The following is a 14,092-nucleotide window of genomic DNA, read 5'->3' on the forward strand; positions in this document are numbered from 1 at the left end:
ATTCTTTATCAGAGCGCTACTCCACAAAACAAAAACAAAAAAAAGGGGATGGATTCTTTAACAACTTATTAATTAGTCTAAACAATAAACTAATTATTAACAATTAATTAGATATTAAAATAACTGGATGATCAAAAGGGTGAACACTAAACTTTTTTCTTTTTTAATCGTAGTAGTAACAATGGGTTTTAAAAGGACAGTTGTTCCTTTACATTTAGCCATTAGCCTATTGTTATGTAGTTATCATGCGATCTAGTATTCAAGTTAATCAAATGAAGATGCATATGCTTTAGAATTAGTATTGTTAAACTTCCTGGCCTGGAAATATGAAATGTAATATTCAAGTTGAAAATATAATACGCAATATACAATGTGTTGTTCAAATTAATAGTCAACTTCGACAGCAGAAGTTTTCAATATTTTATAATTTTATTGTATTTTTTTCTGAGAAAACTTAAATTTTAATTAGGTTTGAAATTTGCAATTTCTTGTTATAATTTGTTCCCTAGCTTTGTAATCTTCTAGTTGATTTAATGAAATCACCCTAGAGATTTGAATAGTATCATTTTTTTTGTCATTAATGCACTGATAACAATCTAGGCCGCATTCATGATTCATAAATAGGCCCGAATTGAAGAATAGCAAACAATGATTGCGGCAATAAACTAAATTGACGATTATTTTGTCAGTCACTTTTGACACGGAGCATTTTCAAAATAGAGGCATTGCCCCCATGCTTAATCAAACATGAAGTATAATACTATAGAGAGTCATGTAACATCTTCGAGCATTAATACAGGGATGTCAGCACAAATCAATAATGAAAAAAAAAAGTTCTAATAAAAGTATAAAACCTATGAAAAATCAGATCAAAGAAAACTTACTACATGTAATACAGGACACACGCAAAGCCTCTTCAAGCTGCAGTGAAGTGCCTCTGTGCCATCCACATCTGAGCAGAGATGAATTGGTATCAAAACACCATCTCTGAACAAAAACCTTAAGGTAATTTCTTCACCTCCTTCGTCATTTGGCATATGGCATTCGCAATCTCTTGGTGCGAACTCAGCTGTTCTAGAGAATTTTTCATCACAAGGGCACGAGTGCGAGTTAGCTGCCTCCTGCTGACTTGTGCTTTGAGATGCATGCCATTTAGACATTGCCGAAACAAGACTTAAACCATATGAGGTGAGTATGCCGTGCATGTCTTCTATTGTTGAGCAATTGACATGCGATATCCAGAACTTCGAGACTGCCTCGTGAACTGCAGCATGGACCCCATGGTAGCACTTGTAGCAGCACATGTAGATGCAGGAATCCTTCTTTCCAGAGACAAATATAGGCTGAACGAACTCTGTACTGGTAGATTGGCCCTGGTTTTCAATTGGTGTAGGTTCCGTATCTGGACTTTCATCGGTTAGATTTGGTGAGTCCTTGGATATGGCCTCTGGAACCATCTCTTGTTCTTGGGTTTTGGTCAGCCTTGTGAGTTCTGCTACTACATTTTCATGACTTAAATTTTGTGATTCCTCCAAGATGGCGTCTGCAAGGGTGTGTAGGTCTTGACTTTTGCCAGATACCAGCTCATTTATAGGAGGGTCCAATAATTGTTCCTCAATAGGAGGACCCATTGCCAGTTCATCAACAGGGCCTGATACCAGCTTGTCAATTGGAGGATCCACTTCCATCCCATTTTCAGTAGCAGCTGGAATTTCTGATTGGTCAGCTGCCTCCTCAGTGAGTATGGTAACTGCATCTCCTAGCAAAGGTTTGTCTTGTGCCTCAACTCGGACCTGGTTGGGAGCACTTTGTTGAAAGAGAGAGGGGTTACATTGAGATGCACAATTATCATTGCATGGCTTTTCATCAATTGTTTTGGTGCTTGATGAAGGGATCTTGATGTCACCGTATGATCTGAAAAAATATTAGTCGCAAAAGGGTAATAAATTACTGCTTGATTCAACAGGAGCATACATGATATTCATTTTTTACAAGGCTATAGGAAATGTTTTTTCTAATAACCAATATTTATTTATTTTCTACTTTCAAGAATGCAGGCATGACCACTGGAGATTTACCATATTGCTATTAGCCAAAGTTGAGTAGCAGTCAGGGCTTCATTGGGATTAAAATATGAAAAGCTGGCCCAATAATACAACGGCTAATATTGGGGGCTAATTTACTAGGCACAGGACAAAGATTTAAACGAGAATATATATTTTCTATTACAAGATCAAAATAAAAGTACCTTCGAAAGGCATAAGCCCAGTTCAAGACCATGTCATCCAAATAAGCAGCCTGGGTGAGAATATGAAAATACCGATATGGATCCCTCTTCTCTGAAATCCTTGCCCGGATCTTCTGTACCAACAACTCCAATACCTTTCTCACATCACAACAGACCTCATAAACTGAGCTGTATTCACCCCTAAATGCCATCAGACCCACCGCAACCAAACCCCATGCAATACCGCTGTGATCCTTTTTACTCTCTTTAGCCATAATAGTAGCACTACTGGTACGGACCACACAAGAGTTAAAAGGCCAGCCCTTCCATGGCCCTTTGGTATTGGCTGAAGGTCCTTCTCTGAGTTTTGAGGTGACCCAACACAGCTCCGAGAACTGGGGGTACCTTAAAATTTGGTAACCAAATGACCAAATTGCACCTGTCCTGATATTATTCTTCACAGGCTTTTTAGGCATGCTGCTTGGATTATCTTCTGCTGGCGCTGAACTTTCCTTCTGAATTTTGGATTCCATTTCATTCTTGTTTGGAATTTGAAATTGTAATGGAGATTTAAGCTCAGCACCGTGGGCTGATTGGTGTACTAGTTGGATGTAGCGCAGTACTAAGTCATGAGATAGTCTGGAGACACATGAATTTATTACTTCGCTGTGGTTAAAAGTACCATCTAGATTAACTGAAAATCTTGGAATAGTGTGGACATCAATCTGGCCCGATGTACTAGCATTGAAGAATCGCATTATTCCAATAGGAAGATCATCAAGCTGGATCTCAGTAGTAGCCTATTGTCAAGAGATAAATAAATCCAGTTACAAAAGAACAAAGAAAGAAATTAGGTCTAAGGGTGTAAAATTTAACACTTTTACCAGGATAATTGTGGACATGGAAGTACATGCAGAATCAACTTGTTCAATGAAGGTATTCCAAATTTCTGAGACTCGAGCCAATTCACCTTCTTCAGAGCTGCTGTCGCCATCCCTGGAAACTACTTTTTGTGCTCTATCAATTGCCCACAAATCTATTCTCGGCATGTAAATAACGCATCTCCCCAAGTTCAGGCATCTCACTGGTCAAAAGGCAAAACAGATGAATATATATATAATGAGAAATAAGTATGCTCTTGTTGCAAACAAAAAACTGAAAAATAATTAGATGGAGAGGGCAGAGAGCTCACTTAAGATCTGTGTTAACCCAGAAATAACATCTCCATTTCCTTCCTGAGACATTGTAGCAAGATTGACCTTATGGATATCAATCTGCCCCAAAAATGCATGCAGAAGACAAGACACAAGCCTCTGTTGTCCAGATAGATGAGGCCCGCCAATGAGAACTCGAAAACCAGTCAAGTTACTATACATGAAACCACTTTTCAAGTCATTAGCAGATCTCTGTGATCTGGACGTATCAAATTTGTCAGAATTCACATCACCATATGGGGTCCCCAAGTCAAGCCCCATTTGACAGGTTATAATCCCATATTTTGTCAGGACCTTTACTAATTCATCTGCGACATCTTGCTTCTCAATAAAAGAATTAATACAACTCAGCCACAGGGGAGTAGGAATCTTATTCTTCTCCATATCAGAAAAAATGAACCCTTTAACTATGGTTGATACCTTCAAAAGAGAACTCGGCAACCACACCCTTTCATCCAATGATAACCAGACCAGAAGCCGGCAAAGAGGTTTTAACAAACATGGCACAAGATGTGAATCAAGAGGCGATGCAACAACCTCACTAGCCGCCATACCAGCCTCCCTTTGTGAGCAGGGAGGTGGCGCAGATGCCAGTGCCACCAGCCAGTCACTCTCATCCACAGAAATTTGCGGCAGGGGAGGGGGGCCACTGCTCCGACTAAAATGTCCCTTTTCGGCCAAAGAAAGAATTTCACTCAATGGGCACTGCCTTTTAAGCGCATTTATGACTGCCTGGGTGCACACTGACCTCAAGTCTGCACCAGCATATCCGACTGTTTGATTTGCAACAAATGATAGAAGAGACCCTGACACGGGACTAGGCCAATTTTTCGTATGAAGTGACAAAATGGCAGATCTATCCTCACAAGTGGGCAAGGGGAAGTATATCTCACGGTCAAATCGACCAGGACGTCTGAGTGCTGGGTCAACTGCATCAGGGCGGTTAGTGGCCCCAATAACCACAACCGACCCGCGTGACTTCAATCCATCCATTAGTGACAGGAGAGTCGCTACAACAGAATTATGTGTCTGGTCCTGCCGCCTTGACCTGCAAGGCGCAAGACCGTCAATCTCATCAAAGAAAATTATGGACGGCTGGGATTTCTCTGCCACCTGGAAGAGCAGCCTGAGCTGCCGCTCGGCATCACCCACATACTTTCCAAGACAGTCAGCCCCTTTTCGTGCAAAGTAAGCAATTTTTCGATCACCCCGAGAACATGCACCAATAAGTGCACGCACGACCAGGGTTTTTCCTGTGCCAGGATGGCCATGCAAAAGAACTCCTCTAGGAGGAGTGAGTGACAAGGAATTGAACACCTCAGGATACAAGAGAGGCAGTATCACAACCTCCTTCATGCACCGAATCACATCTTGCAGACCAGCAACTGACTCCCAGCCATCGGAAAATTGTGTACTTTCACAGGAGCCTCCAATAAATGTAGGGGCAATGCGTAAGAGATCACGATGGAGGCGTTTGCTTTCTCTCTTGAGAAATTCTTCGTCCTCCCCACAGTTCTCAATCCATTTCTCCTCAGCCTCAAGGTCCTTTATGCGGGCCTCATCTGAGTGTTTTTTCAACTCAGCCTGGATTTTTTTCAGTTTTAGTTTCCTAAGGAGGAGAGCAAGTCTGTTGCCTTGCGGCTGGAAGAGGTGGCGGTGGTCATTGCATGCTATCAGAAACTTCCGGTGGTCAAATATGCACCCATCAGCACGACTACAAGGCTGCACACCATATAGTTCAAATGAAAAAGGAGATTTAATAAAAAAATAAAAAGATATGATGCAAAAACACACAGTATGTGGCTGCTCATCATGAGCCACCAGTCAAGGGATCAAGAAGAAAGCCACAGGAGATGATGCAGTTTACAGCCAATAGGTCGGTATAAAGAACACCAGTGTGATAATAGATGGTTCCAATTGAACAGCAGACATGGAAAATGAAGAGAGGCATTTTATTAATTTTGTGATAAACTGAACAGCTAGTAAACTGGACATGGAGAGAGAAAGAAGGGAGACAAATGAATGGAGATGCAGACAGCTTGAGGCTAAGCCCACTGAAAATTACACGGATTAGTTAATAGAAGGCGTGGTAGCACCAGGTCTGCCCCAATGGCTGTTATTGATTCTTGTTATAAAGCTTGAGGACCAATTTGGTACTTTCAATAAAATTCAAGCCCAAACCTGAGTTTCCCTTTTCTTAATTTTTTGTGTAGACTTTAATTCAGGGCTTGTCGGATATGTGGCATGTAGTGCATATGTGATCCTTGACAGAAATTCTCAAAATTACATGTTTGGGCACCGATTATCAGGGCCTGTCAATAATAATTTGATAACGCTATAATGGTCAAGTATGTTATGCATGTTGGGCTGAAAATGAAGGAATTGGTAGAAATGTGTACCAAATGATAGGTTTTTAGACAGCGATCAACGCGGCAACCAATAGTAGCACCAGGTCTACCACAACGGTTACATTTCAAAGCTCTTCCTCTGTACAGTGCAGCTCTGACACTCTTTAAGTAACCAGGTCCAGCAAAGTATACCTGAATATATCCCCACAAATTCCCTATTAGGTTAAGAGGTATTAAAAACTAGATAAGATGAAAGCTAGTCTATACCACTATATACATAGTATTTTACATATAACTTGCTGATGCATCTATAATTTATAATAGAAATTGCAAAAAAAAACGGCCAAGTTACTGGAGGGATTTTAAGAGTTCCTACCATGAGTTTATGAAAGGGATTAATAATATAGTAACAAATTTAAAATTACATACGCTTTTTGGATAACCACTTACAAAACTTACATGTAATTTATCATTTATCCTCACTTCAAAATATAAAAGAATAAACCCTGAAAATTCTGCACTTTAATAACACCCACACACACACACACTACTTTTACCTTAGCTTTAACTTTTGGGACAGGTTATATTTACAACAAACTTATTTGACAACCATGACAATGGACACGTGGCTTAGCAAAATTAAGAAATAAAAAATGTACATATGTAGCTACAATTTAGATATACCGTGTTTCAAATTTGGTGTAATTGAACACCAATAGGTTGTCTATCACTTCAAAATTATAACAGTTTAATTGTGTCGGCATCTAATTGCTGACAAAACAATTCTTAAATTGCACCAAATTTAATGTATAGTTCATCTAAGTGATAATAAACACATCTATTATTAAGCAAATTTTAACGTCAGTTGTTGCGGTTGTCCAATAAAATTGGTTGTCAGTACATCGCATCCCTTTCATCTTTTATCTATTATATTTCAATAGAGCCCATAATTTTATGCCCAGTCTATGTCATTTGTATCTCAGAAAACAAACATATACAATAGTCAAAATATGCAACAAGATTCTCAAACCTCTGGGCTCCATACGGCGCAATTCTGATGGACCCAGATCCAAGTGATGCCAAACTGGTCGCGGATTGGACCCAATAACCTGCCCAGCCAGCCCGGTTTATCCCCAAAACCATCCCACACATCATAATTTGTCTCCTCTGAACCAGACAACCCTTCATATGCCTCTTTATCACTCTCATGTGGAGCATTTAGATCCCGTACCAATATTTTTGGCGGCCTACCATCAGTACCACCTCCACATAACCCACATCTCCTCCCCTCATTAATCTCTGATTGACGCATTAGGTCTTTGTTTACCTTGGGGACATTTTCATTTTCACATATTATTTTTTCATCTGATTTTTCACCAGAAACAGTTGCTTCCATCTGTTGTGCAGGAATTGGATCCTGTTCTTCTATCAGGTCATCAATTTGGTCATTTAAATCCGGATTCTCACTTTGGGTTGTATCTTTTACCTCTAAAGCATCCTCCTGGGAATTATCTTCATTCACCTCCTTTTGTGTAAAATTGAGCTCCGATAAAGACTTCTCATTCTTGCTAGAATCCTCTTCTTCACCCGATAAAGATATCTCAACCCGATCCGCAGCTGGAGATATCTGTCTTGAACCATTAATTGTACTTCTCCTATTTAAACGAAACTTGGACTTCCTCTTCTTCCTACCCATTAAGTTCGTCTTTCCCTTAGGCCCTCCTCTCGGTCTCAGAATCATCCCTTCACTATCACGACAAGTTGAATCAAAAGAAATTGCTTTTCGAACTTTAACCTCCTTATTTCTTCCATTACTACTTCCGATGGAATTGGGAGTGATTGGAAAAGAATCGTCGATCCTGGGCCTCTTTTTGCGGGAAGAAGGAACTGGAGAGGAATCGAGCACGACCGGAGCGCGGCGCTCACGAGAGCTACGCCGGACAGCTTCGGAAGAAGGAGAAGGAGAAGGAGGGAAAGAGGGGCTATCTATAATGGCGTCGAGCCGCTTTTGCTTTTTCTTTGCACGCACCATTAGAGATAGAGAGAGAGAGAGAGAGAGATGCAGCCGTGCAGACAAGGTGCTCGATGGAATGCCCGAGAGAGCGTTCGAAAAGGTTTTATCGTCTGGTGATACTCGGATCCGAGAGGAAGGGGAAGAATGGTAAAGGCGCAATGGTCTAATTTAGATTGGCGCCGTGACATATCAGGATCTTTCACTGACAGGTGGGGTTCTGACCCCATGGGACCAAGGAAACAGTGATACTCACTTGATAATTTACGGGCGGGTTGGTTATTAAAAATTTGAAGGCGTGAGAATTTGTATTTTGGAGGCCAGAAAGAAAATACTACTAGAGGAAAATGAAGAGAACGTTGCCATATGGAAAAGTAGCACGGTGTTGAAGTTGAACATGGGGTTTAGTACCTCATTTTAAAGGGGTTTTATTTCTTTTCATTTTTGAGATCAGGCGCGAATATAGGGTGTCAATGCCACCCTTTTAATCGTTTATCTGACCCATATCTTATTTGAAAATATGAATAAAGATAATATTCTTTTTTGTTAATTTTTTAGATACACAGATAAAAGTAATAATTTTTTTTGTTATCTTATCTGTTTTGGTATAAGATAATTTTTAAAAATAAATTTTTTTTTATATATATATATGAGTTGGCCACGGTGCTACGCGTAGCATAGAGAACCACCGTGTAACGGCTCAGTATTTGAGTTTTCAAAATTCTAATGGTCAATCTGAACCGTTCAACATGATCTCCATATGAATATGTACTTGCAAACCAAATTTTACATTTTTCAGAATTTTTTTACTATTTTTTAGATAGGTAAAAAAATCACTTGATCTAAATGATATAGTACATATCTAAATAAATTTAGAGTTCTATATGTAAAAAAAAACATCAAAATGATGTATGGAATCAAAATAAGGCCAATTATTTGATCGAATGATTAATATTTAATCTGAAATTTCATATTTTAATCACATCCATTAGCGAATTAGGACATCTACGTACATAATATAAGAATGGAGATAAAGATGTCTCCTACCGAAATTCTTGTAGAATATTTTTTTTTTCAATTATGATCTTATCAGCATCTTTTTGGAAATTCAAAATTTACTATCTACGCCAGTGTTGTAAAAAATGTCCATTTAGACTGATTAATCGACCGACTATTAGTGGGATCAAACTGTCACGAATTTTCTCAACTAATCAATTGATTATTTTCGATTATAACCAATTATATATAATTATTTTCAATTAATCACTTGACAATCTCCTATCTATCCGACAACCGCATACTGCGTAGTACTCGAGTTCAAGGCAAATTCAATATACATAGAAGTTTAGAGCCCATTTTTTAACGAGTATGGCTAATACAACATCAGTGTCATTTCAGTCTATATAACACCAACTCCAAAACCTATCAAATCGAGTTTAAATGGTGAATCCAAATCGTTCAAACCAATTAACTTTATGAGTGATGCATTTACATGCAAATTTTTTATATTTTTGAGTTATTTTAGTATCAAATCAAGCGGCAAAAAAATTGAAAAATGAATGTATTAAAATTAACTTAAAAACTCACACATTTAGCCGCTTGACTTGATACCAAATAAACTCAAAAACTTATAAATTTTACATGTAAACGCACAACTAATGAAGTAGATCAGTTTGAACGGTTTGAATTCACCATTTGAACTCAATTTAATAGGTTTTGGAGTTGGTGTTATATAGACTGAAATAACACTGATGTTATATTAGCCATACTTTTTTTTAACAAATAGGGACAATAATAATAAGTGAAAATTAGTTTTATGCCATTCCAAAATCTTGAAATTATGAAATTGTCACCCCAAAACTTGAAATTAGTTTTTTGCCACTCCAAAATCAATCAATTTATGAAATTGCCATATTTATATAGCTGATATACATATTTGATTAAAATTATTTTGAAAAGTGTTGTATAAAAAATGTATTTTTGTATTTCCAATTTTACCCTTCCTTCAATTAAACAGAGAAAATTAAAATTGATTCTCCAGTCACTCTCTCACTCTCCCTCCTGTAATCCCTAGCACCCAAACTCTCTCCTGCTTCTCACGATCTCTCTCTCTCTCACTCGCCGAGCACCTCAACCAAATCGGAAAAAGCTAAACCTGAGAATCTCTTCACCTCTCTTTCACCCTTCCCTTCGCCTCTCATTAACTCATGGTTCCCTTCTCTTCTTCTTCGATCGAAAATTAGGAAAACCTGAGAAGCTGGTGACTTCGGCATAGAGGAGCGAAATTGATGCAGCAGGGTGCTCCAGTAGTTAGAAGCCAAGCATTAGTGCAGGTTTGATCTTTTAATGGCTAAATTTTTCCGTTAGAAGCCAAGCATCACAAAATTGTCTTCATCATTCAAGGCTAGGGCTGCTAATGATTAAGATTCGACTCAAACTTGACTCGGCTCATCAATTGTAGCCCAATGATTCGGCTCTTAACTCGGCTCATTTTTGAAAGAAAAAGCTCAGCTCGACTCGACTCATGAAAGAAAAAACTCGACTCAACTCGGCTCATAAAAGAAAAAGCTCGACTCGGCTCACGAGCCGACTCATATTTTTAATACATGTATATCTTCATTTGCTATGAGGCCTACCTTCATGCTGATGTTTAATTAATTTACATGTAGAGACAATTTTTTTCAAATTTGTAATACATGTATATCTTCATTTGCCATGAGGCTTACCTTCAAATTTTTTCAGATTTCAAATTTTTTTCAGATTTCAAATTTTTTCAGATTTCAAATTTTTCAGATTTCAAATTTTTTCAGATTTCAAATTTTTTCAGATTTCAATTTTTTCAGATTTCAAAATTTTTCAGATTTCAAATTTTTTTCAAATTTCAAATTTTTTCAGATTTCAAATATTTCAAATTTCAATTTTTTTTCAGATTTCAAAATTTTCAGATTTCAAATTTTTTCAGATTTCAAATTTTTTCAGATTTCAAATTTTTCAGATTTCAATTTTTTTCAGATTTCAAATTTTTTCAGATTTCAAATTTTTTTCATATTTCAATTTTTTTCAGACTTCAAATTTTTTCAGATTTCAAATTTTTCAAAATTTTTCATATTTTTTTCAGATTTCAAATTTTTCCTTTTTCAAATTTCAAAGTTTTTAACACGTAATATGAATCGGCATTTTGAAATTATTTTAAAAAAATGATATTTATTTCAAATTTCTTTAAATCATTTCTTTAAAAAATAATCAAAGTTTTTCAACGTGTAATTTAAAGTCACAAGAATATCTCTATCCCACTTCAATCATTTCTTTAAAATAATTAAATGATCATTTTTTTAACATGTAATATGAGCCGGCTCACAAGCCGAGTCGAGCCAAGTGTTTACATGAGTCGAGCCGAGCTTTTTTCTTTCAAAAGTGAGCCGAGTCGAGTTAGGGCATTTTTTAGTTTCGAGTCCGATTCATTATGAAATATTGAGCTGCTCAACTCATTGATTTGCGAGCCGGCTCGACTCATTAGCAGCCCTATTCAAGGCTGTCTTCTAATTCTCATCTAGGTCTTTTAAACTTTTATCAGTGCAAGTTTGATCCTGGCATCTTGGTTTCTGACCATGGGGTAACATCACTGACTACTTTGTCTCTCATTCTTTAAATTCTGAAAGTCTGATTGCCCATCCAAATTAGCTTTCTCTAAATATTTGAATTTATAGGGTTGAGAATGCAGAGGTGCTGTGCTTGGGAATTGTTTCTGTAGCAGTTTTTATGCTGGTGTTGCCCCTTTTTAAGGCAACTGGTAGCATTTTATTGCAAATAGCTCCTTCAAATATTCACCCTTCTGCTTTCAACAAATGTTCAAGACAGGTAAATTTACCTATGACAAAATACTGCAAGTGCATTCTTAAGTTGGGAATTTGAATTTTCTGTTATACCCTTAAGAATCTACAACTTAGTTTATTATGCCTCCAAGTTATCCTTTGTGCAGGATAATATCAGTGACAGATCCAAGCAAGAGTTGGGCTGCTTGTTGGCTGAGAATAGGTATTTCTCTTTCATAAATTGGAGAATTGCTTCGTTGGGACAAGTCTCTGGTTTCAATTAATTAGGCTCGGCTACACAACAATTAATTAAGGTTTAATAAAGCTTTGCTTTGTTGAACTTAATTTTGAGACAAACCCATGAAGTTTATCCTGCTAACGTTGTAATTAATTCTTGGTGAAAGAATATTATATAATTTTTTTGTACTTGCTATGCAGGGAGGTTCATTCCTGGATGTTACATCTTTACTGCTATACAATTAATGATGCTATACAATTAATGAGGCAGTGGCGGAACCAAGGGGATGCGAGCAGGACCAGGCACCCCCCATAAAATTCAGAATTTGTTTAGGACCAGGATACTTGGCACCCCCAAAAATTAATTTTTAAATTTCATAGAAGATTTTAAATATGAATACAAGGCCCATTTTGAATACAACGAAGGCCCATTTTTAAATCTTCTATGAAGGGAGGCCCATTTTTAAATTTCATAGAAGATTTTATATGAATACAAGGCCGATCAAAATTGATTCATATTCGCGTAATCGCATGTCTATTTGAAGCATAAGATTTTAAATATGTATACTAGTAATTTTAATTTCTGATTTTTTTTCATGTTCTTGATAAATTAAAGCATGTAATTTATGATTTGTATGTTTTTTTTTTCTGTTTTACAAATTTAAAACTTTCAATAATGAAGCGAAAAACAATAGAAATTTTTTTCTAACCGATCGAAACTGGTACAAGTTCCCAATCTGAGTCTCGGGCGAACACAGAAATTATTAATATGTATGATTTGTTAGGAAGTCGTAGGGCTAAATTGAAATTAATAGAAATGTAGGATTTAATTTTTATTTCAAAAAAACAATTGTTATGCATACAACATACTTTTGTTATAGAGATGTTATAATTTTAAATCTATTTAATATTTAATATTGTTGTTAAGATGGTTATTGTTCTTTCATCTTTCGGCGGCTCCCCCCCCCCCCCCCCCCCCCCCCCCCCCCAAATTCAAATTCTGGTTCCGCCCCTGTAATCAGGTACATCTTTGCTGCTATACTATAGTTTTTTTTTTTTTATTTAGAGTAATTCTAGCCTATATCCATCTATTACGGTGCATCCATCCAGTGAGCTCATAATTTATGAGATTTTGCAATGTGCTCATAATCTACATGAGTTCATGAGTTTCTTATAAATCAATTTTGTAAAAATTATGAGATTTCTGGATTTTGCTTGGTACCAAGGAATGTATTGCTGAAGCACTAAATAACAGCTAGACTTATGAAAAGAACTAAGTCTAATAGTTGAGGGTGATGATTTTAACTAAAGTAGACTCGGACAAGAAAAGCTGGAGAACTAAAAATAATTCCTCAGATAGCAACTCTTGAAGAAGTATTCGAGGTATCACAAGCATGTCAATTTGAATAAGATTGACAGGTCATGGATTTCCAGTGGGTAAGATTTCTATTTCAATTTGAATGGATGTTGCATTAGTGGGTAATCTAACATTATTTCTACAATTATGTATAAGTTTGATCCAGAAACTGCATTTAGGATAGAGGTGAAGATTGAAGCTTTCGTCAATAAGCAAATTGACGGTCGAAAGGATTACGCCAAAGGAAAGACATTACAATGGGTGGTGGATTCGGATAGATTCTCTTTGTGTGATTTGAGGAGTTACTTATTTGATGATCTATGTTGAGGGAGTTGTCAAACACCAAAAATATGAATATTTGACAAAAATGATGGTAAAGAAGTGGAAATAGTGTTTGAGTCACAAATATCAGAGATATTTAGAATGTTCTAAAATGAAAGAAAAATCTTTTTTCTTATAGTAGTTTGTGATTTGGATGGAAGCTCAAAATGTAGTGGTATAAATTTCACTTATACATGCACTCCATCCCAACCATCACCAACCATAGCACTTGGTAGTCAAAGTCATATAGAGAGCTCCCAGGGATGTTTGATGTCAGGTCAACCTGATCAATCTGATAACCTTGATGAATATTAGTATTTTGGACGGAATGAGCATATTTCGTTAAAATTTTGAATAAAATGAGCATATTTTGTTATATTTTGGACGGATACGTGACAAATCAAACTTAAGTGACCGATACGTGACAAAAAAACAAAGTTTAGTGATCTCCAGCGAAATTTACCTAACAAATTGTATCAATATTTATAATAAAGTTTGACTAGCGTGCTATCAAAAATATAAAACGTCATGTGTTATGCTCTCGAAAACTTATCAGATAAGCTTT

General features: G+C 36.8%; 1 protein-coding gene and 1 long non-coding RNA gene across 2 annotated transcripts; one reads left to right on the forward strand and one right to left on the reverse strand.

Moving 5' to 3' along the window:
• Positions 1-708: 708 nt before the first annotated feature.
• On the reverse strand, positions 709-7,951 carry LOC144559093 (P-loop containing nucleoside triphosphate hydrolases superfamily protein). The gene is made up of 6 exons (XM_078308036.1): positions 6,820-7,951; positions 5,841-5,981; positions 3,420-5,163; positions 3,112-3,311; positions 2,249-3,027; positions 709-1,914 (listed from the first exon to the last, which is right to left on the reverse strand). Exons 1-6 carry the CDS (start codon positions 7,819-7,821, stop codon positions 870-872), a joined length of 4,911 nt encoding a protein of 1,636 aa, XP_078164162.1. The 5' UTR covers positions 7,822-7,951; the 3' UTR covers positions 709-869.
• Positions 7,952-11,339: 3,388 nt separating this feature from the next.
• On the forward strand, positions 11,340-13,256 carry LOC144558923 (uncharacterized). The gene is made up of 3 exons (XR_013513054.1): positions 11,340-11,413; positions 11,508-11,658; positions 13,206-13,256. It is a non-coding gene; the product is annotated as an uncharacterized LOC144558923 (long non-coding RNA).
• The last annotated feature ends 836 nt before the right edge of the window (positions 13,257-14,092 follow it).

This window comes from Carex rostrata, chromosome 9, assembly GCF_964058835.1.
Source record: "Carex rostrata chromosome 9, lpCarRost1.2, whole genome shotgun sequence".
Taxonomy (NCBI): Eukaryota; Viridiplantae; Streptophyta; class Magnoliopsida; order Poales; family Cyperaceae; genus Carex; species Carex rostrata.

Coding starts and splice junctions, on each gene's coding strand:
- LOC144559093 (XM_078308036.1), bottom strand. CDS start 7,821: ATGGTGCGTGCAAAGAAAAAGCAAAAGCGGCTCGACGCCATTATAGAT. Junction 3,312..3,419: donor TGGGTTAACACAGATCTTAA/GTGAGCTCTCTG, acceptor CCTTTTGACCAG/TGAGATGCCTGAACTTGGGG. Junction 3,028..3,111: donor CCATGTCCACAATTATCCTG/GTAAAAGTGTTA, acceptor TCTTGACAATAG/GCTACTACTGAGATCCAGCT.